The sequence below is a fragment of the Rhamphochromis longiceps genome, linkage group LG7, assembly GCF_057381845.1.
Source record: "Rhamphochromis longiceps isolate RC_006_pf linkage group LG7, R_longiceps_female_GT1.1, whole genome shotgun sequence".
NCBI classification, from domain to species: domain Eukaryota; kingdom Metazoa; phylum Chordata; class Actinopteri; order Cichliformes; family Cichlidae; genus Rhamphochromis; species Rhamphochromis longiceps.
In genome coordinates this window covers 26,841,892-26,855,873 of record NC_140563.1, presented here as the reverse complement: position 1 = coordinate 26,855,873, position 13,982 = coordinate 26,841,892, and the positions used below count along the sequence as shown (strand labels likewise).

At 40.4% G+C, this 13,982-nt stretch overlaps 1 protein-coding gene across 3 annotated transcripts in view; it reads right to left on the bottom strand.

The window, feature by feature from the left end:
• ripor1 (RHO family interacting cell polarization regulator 1) overlaps positions 1-13,982 on the bottom strand; it is a 52,861-nt gene that overhangs the window by 20,045 nt on the left and 18,834 nt on the right. For all 3 annotated transcript variants that reach the window (XM_085413114.1, XM_085413113.1, XM_085413115.1), the window contains exons 2-10: positions 8,287-8,410; positions 7,821-7,973; positions 7,665-7,743; positions 7,555-7,578; positions 7,352-7,405; positions 6,421-6,570; positions 6,165-6,228; positions 5,938-5,981; positions 719-844 (exon numbers count right to left, since the gene is read on the bottom strand). In XM_085413114.1, the coding sequence (XP_085269240.1) occupies positions 719-844; positions 5,938-5,981; positions 6,165-6,228; positions 6,421-6,570; positions 7,352-7,405; positions 7,555-7,578; positions 7,665-7,743; positions 7,821-7,973; positions 8,287-8,384 (792 nt within the window). In that variant the 5' untranslated portion in view covers positions 8,385-8,410. The remainder of the gene's footprint in view (positions 1-718; positions 845-5,937; positions 5,982-6,164; positions 6,229-6,420; positions 6,571-7,351; positions 7,406-7,554; positions 7,579-7,664; positions 7,744-7,820; positions 7,974-8,286; positions 8,411-13,982) is intronic.

Below are 13,982 nucleotides of genomic sequence, written 5' to 3'. Positions count from 1 at the left end.
AAAATTAAAGATCCAGTTTCTGAAATTAGTACATTTCATTTTGAAATGATCAAATGATGATAAAATAAAAAGACTTTCTGTTGGTTAAAAAGGCCGCTGCAACGATGTATATTAATGGATGATGTATATTAATTAATGACTAGAAGGAAAAGGATGGTTTTGAAAAGGTGTAAAAGAAAGAGTATTGTCAAGGAAAATTGAAACATTTGGGACAGCTTTATAAAGAGTCAACTGAGGCTGGTGTCAGAGCATCAAGAGCCTCCACTCAATGTCTCTGGGAAAGTCAACTGCCCCCATGCCACAGAGCACAGATGCAGTAATGCTGACCCAATGAAGTATTGATTGTATGAATTAACATCTTTTCAGTACTTTCTGATTGGTCTTAGGAAATAATCTAAAAATTTTAGATGTTGCATTTTTGATATTCATTAACTACACTATGATTGGTCAAAATGTAAACAAAAAAAGCCAAAAATATTTTGCTTTACATGTAACAAATACAAGAAAGTAAACTTTATGTAATAAGTGATTTTTTCAGTTTTGAAGAAAATGTTACACACACACACACACACACACACACACACACACAGCGCAGATTTTTTTTTTTTTAGATGCATTATTTTTATGACTTTTTACATAAGATGAAGCAGTCAATGACCCAAACCAGAACTGAGTATCAATAAAATAACAAATTTAAAAAACACACTGAGTGACAGACCTTCACAGACAGGAACTCGTTGATGAGTGGCTGAAATACAATCTCTTCACTGTCCCACACTTGTTTAGCATTTATCTCTATTCGCCCCCGGAGCTTCCACCGCTGCCGACCATACTTCATAAAGATCTGAAACATACACATATGCAAAAACAAACAAACACAAACGCAGGGTTATACAAGTAGATGAATAATAAATTAATTTTAAAATCTGGAAAATCCGGTTGACTACTTCAAAATTATTGATAGTTTGAGCAGTTCATATAATCATGTGATGATTTTCATAAAGCTCAGATTAATCTGACAGGGTTGAAAAGAATTGACAACTCACATCTTAACTACATAGCTATAAATGTCAATGGCTAGAGCATGAATGTGCAAGTGATGAGGCCACTTTTACAAAAAAAACCAAAAAAAAAAAAACCAAACAAAACCCACGACACAGTTAAAGAAATTTAATGTTAACAAAATACGATGAACACTAAAGTTAGAATTGTCACATCACAACTGTATGCCTTCACCAACCAGACAACTTGCAGTGTATTTGGACTCTTAACCTTTTGAACGTAAAATTTTATTTTTCATCATTTGTACAAATTTTGACATTAAGTGCAACGAATTGTGGACAAGGAAAAAAAAATCCTCATTTTTAAGGTCACTGTAAGGCTTCACTAAAATATTCTAATCACTTGATTCGAACTAAATTTGAATAAATTCCCTCAGTGTGTTCCTCGGATATGATTACGAGAATGGGACAGACAGACTTGTGGGCAGTACAGAAAACAAAATGCCTTCAAACATTCACCACTGGTGAGAATTTTTCTCACTAGGTTAAGTTACTAAGTAAGTATCCCTCTAATTTCATAACTGATCATACACACAATCACACAGGACCTGCTGCCGTGTACACTTAGAGATAACTCCACAGGGAACAGCTGAAGCAGTGTTTTCACACAGGCACTGGACAAACCCTTCTCAAAACCGCGATAAATCTAAATGGTTTACTATTTATATAGCAATTTGCTGTATAAATGCTAATATTGCTTAGTGAATACTTAACACACCTTTACAATACAAGGCACAATGACTCATTCATACAGCAGTTTTCATTCTGTCATTTGTGCACTCTATGCAGTCTATCATGCTGATGCACCAGAGGACATCGCCTGCCCAGCAGGGTGGCAACAATAAGTAGCGATTTTATTTTAAAAAGGACTAAAAAGCTTAGTAACGAGAAAAAAATGACTACATAGAACATGTGCTACAGACAAGTGTTAGTAACTGGCAATGAGTCTTTCGCATCACCATGGAGGAACTTTGACCCACTCTTCTTTGCAGAACAGTCTTGACTCAGCCACATTGGAGGGCTTCTGAGCATGAATGACCTGTTTAAGGGTCATGTCAAAGCATCTCAATCGGTCCAGACTTTAAGGCCATTTGGTTCAGCGCATGAACTGATAAGCCAGACATTCTCCTTCAGGATTTGTTATTAGAGAGCAGAATTTATAGTTCATCAATTACAGCAAGTAATTCAGGTCCTGAAGCAGCAAAGCAGCCCCAGACCCACCAGCATGTTTAACTGTTGGTATGGTGTTATTTTCATGAAAAGATTGTTACATTTGACATAAAACTAACACGAGTCAAACCATTTTGTCTCATCAGTCCACAGAATATTTTCCCACAAGTCAATCATTAAGTTGTGTTTTGGCAAATGAGCAAAGGAGCCTTTGTGTTCTTTTTGGTTAGCAGTAGTTTTCTCCTTGATTTCTCCCATTTTCTCCCAGTTTCTTTCTTACTGTTGAATCATGAACTCTGACCTTAACAGAGACAAGTGAGACCTGCAGTTTTTCAGATGTTTCCCTTGTTTCTTTTGTGACCTCCCGGATGAGTCATTAATGTGGTCTCGGATGCTCCTGGAACGGTTCACTAGTGTTCCAAGTTTTCCATGTGTGGTTAATTGGTCTCACTATGGTTACTAAAGCCTTTGGAAATGGCTTTGCAACCATTTCCAGACTTATAGATGTCAGTGATTTTGTTTCTCTGGTGTTTCTTTAGAATATGGCATGAGTTGTTGCTTTTTGAGATCTTCAGACCTGCTTCACTTTGTCAAACAGGTTATATTTAAGTGATTTCTTGATTTATCGGGTCTGGCAGCAGTAAGGCCTGGGTGTGGGGCTAGTGAAATTGAACTCCGCTTCGCAAATAATGTGGTTAATCACAGTTAATTCATGATTTAATGAGGGGGCTTTAACTTTTTCACACAGGGCAAGTAGACTTTGATTATTTCCTTTATTAAATGAAATGAACATTTAAAAACTCCATTTTGTATTATTTCAGATTACCTTTGTCTAACATTACATTTTATTTTTCAATTGTGTTTCTATGGATGGATGTGAATGGATAAATGAGGCATGTTGTATGGAAAGCTCTGAGAGCTCAGAAAAGTGCTTTGGAAGAACCTTTCCATTTATAATTTGAAACAATTAGTGTGAAGAGTCACAAATATGAGAGAAAAAAAAAAGGGGGGGGGCAAATACTTTTTCAAAGCACTGTATGCTGGTTGGGCTCTAATCATTACATCATGATGAAGGAGAAGGACGGCACAAGCAGAAGAAAAACCACAGGTGGAAGATAGCGACTAGTGTAGCTGCTACAACAGCATTGCCCCTTGATAGGAAAGTTGATACTCTGAGGTGGATGACCAGTTGTCCATTTTCTTCTGCTTATCCGGGGCCTGTCAGGGGGCAGCAGCCTAAGCAGAGAAACCACGGCCACCTCCTTCAGCTGAAAGAAATCTCTCCAGGGTCACCTGGGTCTTCCCCGGGGCCTCTTCCCAGTGGGACATGCCTGGAACACCTCACCCAGGAGGCCTCCTTGTCAGATGGCCGAACCACCTTAACTGGCTCCTTTTGATGTGGAGGAGTAGCAGCTCTACTCTGAGCCCCTCCTGGATGGCCGAACTCCCATCTCTAAAGCAGAGGCCAGCCACCCTTCGGAGAAAGCCAATTTCTGCCGCCTGAAGAAGCCGATCCTGTTCTTTCAGTCGCTGCCCAAAGTTCGTCACGATGGATGAGGAGGGTAAAAACGTAGATCGACCGGTGAGGGCATCACTTTTGCACTCAGCTCTCTCTTCACCACAACAGACTGGTACAGCGATCGCATGACTGCATCCACAGAACCAATCCGCCTGTTGATCTCAACCCTGCCCTCACTCTGAACAAAACCCGAGATACTTCCCTAAGTGAAGCAGTAACTCGTCCCTGACCAGGAGTGGGCACTTCACCCTTTTCCGGCTGAGGACCATGGGCTCAGATTTGGAGGTGCTGGTTCTCATTTCCACTGCTTCACACTCGGCTGTGAATCGCTCCAGTGTGATGATGAAGCCAACAGAGCCACATCATCTGCGAAAAGCAGAGATGAGATTCTAAGGCTACGTTCACATTGCAGGCGAAAGCGCACCAAATCCGACTTTTCTGACCCTATGCGACCCATATCCAATCATAGTATGACAGTTTGAACAGCACAAATGTGATATTTTCAATCTGAACTAGGTCACTGACGTATGTGGTACTGAATCGGATACATATCTGATGTTTCAGAAAGCGACTGCTGTTTGAACGGTCATGTCACATTAAATCCGACTTTTACATCACTGACACAAGAGAGACGCCAATTATCAGTGCCGGAGAAGCGCCCGAGAAGACATTGTGAACGCTTCCTGGCCATCCAGTGAAACTGTTGGGAAGACAATGCTGGAGGAATGTGAACATTTTATTTGTACTGTATAATCTGCAGATTCTGACAGAAATCTGCAGCTATCCTTTGAAGCGCCGCTCCTCTCTAAAACAGCAATAAGGATAATCATTAGGTCATATGTAAATAACAAAATAACTTTATAACAAAATTGGGAAACGTAAAGTTCGAAACAAGTCTTTATATTAATGGCCATCAGTCAAACAGTACTGTTGGGTCTGGGTCTAAACAGAGTGCGTTGTGTGTGATGTCTTCTTTTGCACATGTGGGCCACTTTGAGGAGTCACACTAGAGCACGTTTGCTGTCACATTTTATTTGTAGTGTGAACAACCAGACCGAAAAAATAAGTAAAAAATAATAATAAATTTAAAAATAAATAAATAAATTTAAAAATAAATAAATAATAATAATCGGATTTGATAAAAAAAAAAAAAATAAATAAATGAAAAAAAAAAAATCAGAATTGAGCATTAAGACCTGCAGTGTGAACGTAGCCTGAGATCGCTCCAGTAGAAGCCTTCCGGCACTTGGCTATGCCTAGAAATTCTGTCCAGAAAAATTCTGCACAGAATTGGGGACAAAGGGCAGCCCTGGCAGAGTCCAACGCTCACCGTGAATGAGTCCAACATATATCTGGCTATGTGTGATCCCCAATAGTTTAAGCACATCCTCCGGTCCCCCTTCTTAAAGATGGGAACCACCACCCTGGTCTGCCAATCCAGAGGTACTGGCCTTGATCTCGATGCAACATTGGAGAAGCATGTCAACCAAGAGAGCCCTACAACATCCAGAGCTTTCATGAACTTAGTGCAAACCTAATCCACCCCCAGGGGCCCTTCCACCAAGGAGTTGTTTAACTAAATCAGTGACCTCACCCAAAGTGATGGATGAATCATCCTTGTCGTCCCCAGACTCTGCTTCCTCTATGGAAGACATGAGCAGGTTTAAGAAGGTCCTCGAACTATTCCTTCCACCTCCCGACAATATCCTTGTGGTCAGCAGTGCTCCACCCAAGTGGCGCACTGCTTTCCCCACCTGAGTCACCCGACAGTTTGCCAAAATCTCTTCAACTCTCTTCTGGATGACCAATGGTAGATAATAGATTCATAAAATGTAATACAAACGATGCCTTGCGCTTTTCAGAACAAGGGAGGAAATCGTGTCCTATTTAGCAAAATGCATAAAAGAGCAACATCCAGATCTGTTCAAAGAATTCAAAGGGAGTGCGTTTGAATTCAACATCCAAATTATCACCTTCTTATATCTTAATGCTGATTTTTCAGGTGACAACATACTATCAGAATTTTGGTACTGAAAGATACAGTCATTGATTCTGGTGTCGTCACAAGCTAATACCACAGCCTAAAATATCTGGTAACATGACATCCATATTCTTAGTGTTTTAATCATATTTATTGTTGCCATGAATTCAGAGTGAAAAATGGAGGGTTTGGCGGGTGAGACAAACCTCATATTGGTCACCAGCACACAATCTAGCAAATCCTGCCAGACCTAAAAGAAAGAACAAGTGGAAACAGACTTAGCATTTTGTCAAACTGCGAAACCACCCCAAAACATTGCAATTAATTAAGGGTCATATCAGAAGGGACACACACATAACGTATGTCATATTGAGTTTCTACCTCTATTTAAGATTTTGTGTAGTCATATCACCACATGATCTCTACTTCTTACCCTTCATCTTTATGTGGAACTTCCCCAGCTGGTTCTCAAAGTCATTCTCCAACACACACATGTTCTAAAGAGAATGAAAAGATTGAGACCTTCAGGCAGTCTTTTCTGTACAGTCTTACTTACAGCGCTACTCCCTATTACTACTTGCTCGTGCAATGGCTCCTTTCTTCTACAAGAATTAGACATTTAGCAATTTTCTTAGTTTAACCTAAAACGATTTTCCACTGCATGCCTTTGTACTTTTTTTTTTTTTTACCTCTGTGTACTCCTTGTATCCTTTACTGGCTTCTGCTAAACTCTCCTTGGCCTCCTTACTTCCTGAGGAAGCGGTGTACGCTTTCACCATCTTGTTGGCTCCATCCCTGAGTCTCCTCTGCATGCAGTAGGACTCATAAAACTCCTCAATCTGAGAGTAGAGAGGAAAAGCTCACAGCAACTTCACTTGAGAGTAGAATTTAAGACAAAGCCAGTCTTGTTCTAGACAGTAAGGTTGTCCAGCAGTGACAGGAAGCTGTGTGCTTAAACACCACAGCTTAATACAAGCTCTGTGTAGTAACTACAGCAAAATAAATAAATGTTTCACGTTGAGTTGGTAAAAATGTACTAACATTGCAGCTGGTCATTTTAGTCCACTTTATATTATTTTGAATGAAGCACCGGTGAAGGTGAAGCATCATTAAAAACCAAACCTCATCATCCAACTAGTAATCCAGACAGTGGCCACTAGAAAGTGCGTTACCACCACCACAGTCTTTTGCTTGTGCACAATGATACGTATACAAGCAAAAGACTGTATCCCAAAAGCAGTCACAGTGCTCTACTTGTTCTACATTTTGGCACGTACAGCCTTAGTTCAAAATTGTTTCAATTCATTTTTCATGTCAAATTCCAAAAAAAAAAAAGAAAAGTACTCTATAATAACAAAGTAATAATATATTGATGTATGTATACTGATCACTAGTTTGTTACAATATCAATTATACACTAATGAACAATGCGAATTTAAAAATGACAAATGCAGGATCATAACGGAAACACAGCCACGACAGCTGTAGAAAATATGTTCTATCAAACTGTTTTTCAGCATCTGTTCATCCTGTGCACAAAGAGCAATGTAATTAGCAAGTCATACAAAAAGTCATCTCACAACTATACTCTTACATGTCAGGAAATGACGCTGGTCTTACCTTGCTGAGGTGAAACTCCAGTTTTCTAATGTACCTCTCAGTCACCTTTACTTGCTGATTAAAGGAAATTAGAAAGTCACATTTATTCTTTGCATTTGTTCCATTTATAACTAAGCTTTCACAGGATTTTAAAACAAGAATGGTAATATTAAAATTGACTTATTTCTAATATGTGCTTGTCTGAAGGATTCAAAGAAGCTCACCTTGTCCAGCTCATACAGGAAACCCTGCAAGGCAGAAAATATCAAGTCATCAGCAACTGAAACTATATCACTTTATCTATTCTTATGCTGGGCCAAAAGTAACAACATACCAGTCTAGAGTTCCTCTTTGATTCTTTTATCTGTCTGGTAAGTGTGTCCAAGTCCATCTGATGAACCTGCAGGTAAGACCTGAGAACACAGACACACACACTCATAATCTCTCTCTCTCTCTCTCTCTGAAATGCATTTGTTGAGTGTATACTCACTGAAGGCCTTTCTTCAGTGCTTCATACACTTCATCCAGTCGCTCTGGTTGAGGAACCTTCGGTGGGGGGTTGGCCTTGATCGACATAGTAAACAATCTGCTTGCTCTGCTGGGCTTCCTGCTGAGACCAGGAGTGCTGAACACCACAAGGTTCCTGCAGCACCACAAACACCAAGTCATTATTAGAAGTCCTGACCTAAAGTTATGAGATCGCCATAACATCCCTCAAGACCAGACCTGGGCGTTGTACAGCTCACGGCTCATATACAAACACTGATGATCAATCAAATTGATGACTGAAACCTTAGCATGTCACAGACCATCAATATATCACATTAAAGAGACACTTGTCCTTATGACAAGTTATTACACATAAGTACAAGATAGTACGTAAACAAGCCGTTTTACACTAGAAAAAAAACACATGGTTAGGAGGGATTTGCGTGTGTATGTATGCATGTGTATACCGGTAAGGTTTGTTGTGGGTATTGACTCCAGTAAAGCTCTGGCTCCTAGTGATGGATCTGGAGGTAAGGCGTCTGACTGGGCGAATGGACAGAGACATCGTCGACAGAGTTCGGGACGGAGTCCCTGTTTAGAGCAGAGGAAGAAAAGCACACTGCTGACAACACAGCACAACTAAACTGCTACTTTTAAAAATGAAAACCAAAGCAAACAGTGAGTTCAAACTAGGGCTGCCACGATTAGTCGACTAGTCACGATTATGTCGACTATTAAAATCGTCGACGACTAATTTAATAGTCGACGCATCGTTTGAAGCTTTGTAAGATCACAAAGGACGCAGGAATGAGTAGTAGGATTTAAGAGTGTAATAACGGACTGAAACAGAAGATGGCAGCACTGCATGTACAAGGATGCCAGCTGCCGTTAAACCCCGAAGAAGAAGCTGTGTCCCAGAATTCATAGCGCAGCTGTCAACAATGGCGGCAGCTAGTTAGTTTTAACTTTACTCTTATTATTCTTTCTGGGTCACAAAATAAACGTTTAACATATTTTCAGGCGAGAATGTAGCTGTGTAAACCTCAAATATCTGCTCAGTTTATCAAGACACCACATATTTTCAAAAGCGCTCCGACATTTTCGGAGACGTCTGTTACCCACTAGCTCGTTAGCTAGGCGGGGGCAAGGCTAACTAGAGCCGTGAGAACACCGGACTCCTGGCAAATCATTTTCAAACCCACCGCCGTCTTTCGCTACTCAGGTTAAACATATATATAAGTCACTTAGATGACTTAAAAATGTTATTGTTTGGCTTTCTTTAGTATTTTATTTGTTCCTGAGTAAATCGGTTTGGCTGAGATTAAAGTTATAGTTTTTTGCACAGCTAAAACTGTCAAGCAGACAGCTGATTATCAGAAGTGTGAGACTCTGGAGAATATACTCCGGTGTCCTGTTATATTTTAGAAAGCAAGGAGTTTATTAAACTTCACCGAAACAATCTGAAAATTTCATTAAAAATTAATAAACTACCATCTTGTCTTTATTTTTAGTTAGCACAAACACTCCAAGCTGTAAGCTAATGATAGTTATATAAGACCAGATGCTGCTGGTGCAATAAGCTGTACGCTGTACGTCCAATGGATGATGATCTGATTAGTCGACTAATCGCAAAAATAATCGGTGACTAGTCGACTATCAAAATAATCGTTTGTGGCAGCCCTAGTTCAAACCACCAAAATTGTTGCAATTGTTGATCAAATCAAGAACAGGAAAACATTTTGTCCAAATGTGTGCTCTTTGCTTTCTGCAGCAGCCATCTAAGATGTGCTGACTGAAAACATGTTTAATATAAACTTGCATCAATCAACCCAGATGAGCAACAAGATTCAAAGGTCTCGACTCAGCCCAGCAATAGGCCCACAACATAAGGTCTAGATCAAGTTGGAATCTTCATCTGTGACACTACCACAACTAGGATTCCCAACCCAGGAAGTCAGAGCAGCCCCACCAACCCAAGGTTAACAAGCAAGATGTAGGAATGTAAACTGCAGGCATCTAAACTGAATCTAAACTGTAGGAAAAGTGTAAAACATAAACTTTGCTGCCACTGTTGTGTATTTGCACCCTACTAAATAAGTCACAAACAGAACACTGACCAGGCTGCAGCAGTGTTTTTAAATACAAACTACAAACACAAAGTATTGTGTTGCAGTTATGATTTTACTTCTTTCATTTTATCTAATGTGCTGATTTTTATTTTTAATTTAATGTAATTAATGATTTTTCGTTTGTCATGTCAAGTGTACAGCACTTTGTTTTCAGCTGGGAGTTGTCTGAAAGTCCTATATAAATAAATTGCTTGCTTGTGTTGGTAGTGAAGCATGAATGGTTCTGCCTTCCTAAAAGGCAAAACAAACCCAATTGTTTAGGCTTTTCTGACTTTACCATTGGAATGCCATGAAATGACAATTTTTCAGTGTGGGTAAAAGTTAACAGAAATGCAATTAAAGTTTTTTGTATCTTTGTGTATTTTGTGCTGTGGGAACAAATAAATCTTAAATCTTGTAAAGGTTTCTATCCAACTTCCTTCTTATCTTTCGGTGAATCCATTTTGTTGCTACAACATTTGAACTGATATTTGAAGTCTGTGCTGTGTTACTGAGGCTACAGTCAGCTGATAAATTTTTCAGCAGAGTTTTTCCTAGTGTGGCCTATGCAGTGTCCTGCATCCTGTTTCTTTAAACAGCTGAAAGGCCTTCGCAAGGCAAGTACCAACCCCCCTCCTTCCACATCACAGGAAATGTCACAATCCAACAGGAAGTCAGATGGAACTCCTTCTCTTGACAGGAAATTTAACAAAGGAAGACATGTTCAAAGGGCACAATCTTGTGGCTGGGGAGAAAAGGTCAATTTTAACCACATCACTGAGACTGAAAAGAATACCTTAATGATCTAATGGTCTCCAATTTTCATATTATCATTTCCTGTAAACATGAACATATTTTTTCTGGTTAAAAAGAACATTGTCAAGACGATTTTTATACACTCACATAGAGGGGAGAGAGAGAGAGATTATGTTGACTTAACCTAGTTTTAAGTACTGACAAAAACATGAGTGCTGAGGGGGAGTGAGAGATAAAGGCATAGACAAACTGAGCCTGTCAGAAGTTCACAGCACACCAACAGACCAAGTGGAAAAGCTCAGTGATACCATTTCCATCACATTCAGACATTTGCTTCTTTTTGTCTGATAAGTAATAACATTACGCTTTGACAGCAGTGAAAAGTCTACATTACACAGTAAATACAGTGGGGCAAAAAAGTATTTAGTCAGCCACCGATTGTGCAAGTTCCCCCACTTAAAATGATGACAGAGGTCAGTAATTTGCACCAGAGGTACACTTCAACTGTGAGAGACAGAATGTGAAAAAAAAAAAAAATCCATGAATTCACATGGTAGGATTTGTAAAGAATTTATTCGTAAATCAGGGTGGAAAATAAGTATTTGGTCACCTCAAACAAGGAAAATCTCTGGCTCTCACAGACCTGTAACGTCCTCTTTAAGAAGCTTTTCTGTCCCCCACTCGTTACCTGTATGAATGGCACCTGTTTGAACTCATCTGTATAAAAGACACCTGTCCACAGCCTCAAACAGTCAGACTCCAAACTCTGCCATGGCCAAGACCAAAGAGCTTTCGAAGGACACCAGGAAAAGTATTGTAGACCTGCACCAGACTGGGAAGAGTGAATCTACAATAGGCAAGCAGCTTGGTGTGAAAAAAATCAACTGTGGGAGCAATCATCAGAAAATGGAAGACATACAAGACCACTGATAATCTCCCTCGATCTGGGGCTCCACGCAAGATCTCATCCCGTGGGGTCAAAATGATCATGGGAACGGTGAGCAAAGATCCCAGAACCACACGGGGGGACCTGGTGAATGACCTGCAGAGAGCTGGGACCAAAGTAACAAAGGTCACCATCAGTAACACACTACAACGGCAGGGAATCAAATCCCGCAGTGCCAGACGTGTTCCGCTGCTGAAGCCAGTGCATGTCCAGGCCCGTCTGAAGTTTGCCAGAGAGCACATGGATGATACAGCAGAGGATTGGGAGAATGTCATGTGGTCAGATGAAACCAAAGTAGAACTTTTTGGTATAAACTCAACTCGTCGTGTTTGGAGGAAGAAGAATACTGAGTTGCATCCCAAGAACACCATACCTACTGTGAAGCATGGGGGTGGAAACATCATGCTATGGGGCTGTTTTTCTGCCAAGGGGACAGGACGACTGATCCGTGTTAAGGACAGAATGAATGGGGCCATGTATCGTGAGATTTTGAGCCAAAACCTCCTTCCATCAGTGAGAACTTTGAAGATGAAACGAGGCTGGGTCTTCCAACATGACAATGATCCAAAACACACCGCCCGGGCAACAAAGGAGTGGCTCCGTAAGAAGCATTTGAAAGTCCTGGAGTGGCCTAGCCAGTCTCCAGACCTCAACCCCATAGAAAATCTGTGGCGGGAGTTGAAAGTCCGTGTTGCTCGGCGACAGCCCCAAAACATCACTGCTCTCGAGAAGATCTGCATGGAGGAATGGGCCAAAATACCAGCTACTGTGTGTGCAAACCTGGTAAAGACCTATAGTAAACGTTTGACCTCTGTTATTGCCAACAAAGGTTATGTTACAAAGTATTGAGTTGTATTTTTGTTATTGACCAAATACTTATTTTCCACCCTGATTTACGAATAAATTCTTTACAAATCCTACCATGTGGATTCATGGACTTTTTTTTCCACATTCTGTCTCTCACAGTTGAAGTGTACCTCTGGTGCAAATTACTGACCTCTGTCATCATTTTAAGTGGGGGAACTTGCACAATCGGTGGCTGACTAAATACTTTTTTGCCCCACTGTATCTGAATGCTCTGTATGGTTACAGTGCTCTGTAAGGAGTCAGTGAAACATTGTTAGATTACATGTGTAATCTCTGTTGGTCTTCCATGGTCTCTTGTGTTCTGGGGGCCTCTGGATGTCTGGAGTTTTGATCTCCTCCATACCCGCTTCACACCCTGGAGGACGGGGCTGTGGCCCCCCCCACACTCCCTAGCAGATCATTACATGGAGAAACCTTTGGAATGCAAGCATGCTGATCCACACAGGTATGCACACATGGGTATTCACAGACGCGGACTAAAGCTTTCTTGGCTGCTGCCTCAAAGCACACTGTGCGCTGTCTATCTTGCGTGCTGCACAATATCGTTTATTATTTAGTAAATATTGATATCTATGACTAGCTAGTTTATTGTGATGGTGCTTTGTTTTCTCTATTATTATGTTACTCTTTGTTGTTTGCTGTCTCCTCTGTTTGTTTTTTTTGTTTGTTTGTTTTTTTTTCTCCATACAGGTGACCCAGGAGTTCTTTTTTTTTTTTTTCCTCTCTCTTCCCCCCCCTTCTCACCGTCTCTTCTCCCCTTTGGTTTTCTTTCTTTCTCTCATTCATTCCCCCTGTCCTATTTATTTAAAAAAAAAAAAAAAAAATGACAAAGGATGAACTGAAGCTCTGCCATCACGTAATGTCGCATACTGCTGTTTCTGATGTCATTAAAAAAAAAAAAAAAAAAAAAAAAAAAAAATAGATTACATGTGTATTTATCCAATGGGAATCTCCTTTAAAATGTAATGAGGTTCTGCTGTCCATGTCCCTTTCTGGAAAAGTGCTGGGCCTTTCATGCTGTTTACACACACACGCATGCACGCGCAAAGGCACATACACTTTCAGTATGTGAGTACATCATGTAATGCTAACTAAAAGTCAGCTGAGCAGTAAAAGCAGGATAACTGGACCTGGTTAATGGTTTAATAACCCCTCTATGTTTTTCCAGCATATCTTGGGACCCCACTACACTGAGGTGGCACAGTAGTGCACTGGTTAGCAACCCTGTGATGGACTGGCCTCAGTCTAGGTTGCACCCTGCATTCAGCCTTATGACAGCTGGGACAGGTTAAAGAGGTTTCATTTTGTTTGTGCAGCACTCTCACACACATTGTTCTAATTTGCATGCGCATCAGACTGAGAACCAAAATAAGTGAAACAACCACAGGTTAACAACAGCCTAGTTGAGTGAATGTTACCAACATGTACATAGTATATGCACTAAAAGGGACTGAATCCTTATTCAAGCACTAGATCATTTTTACTT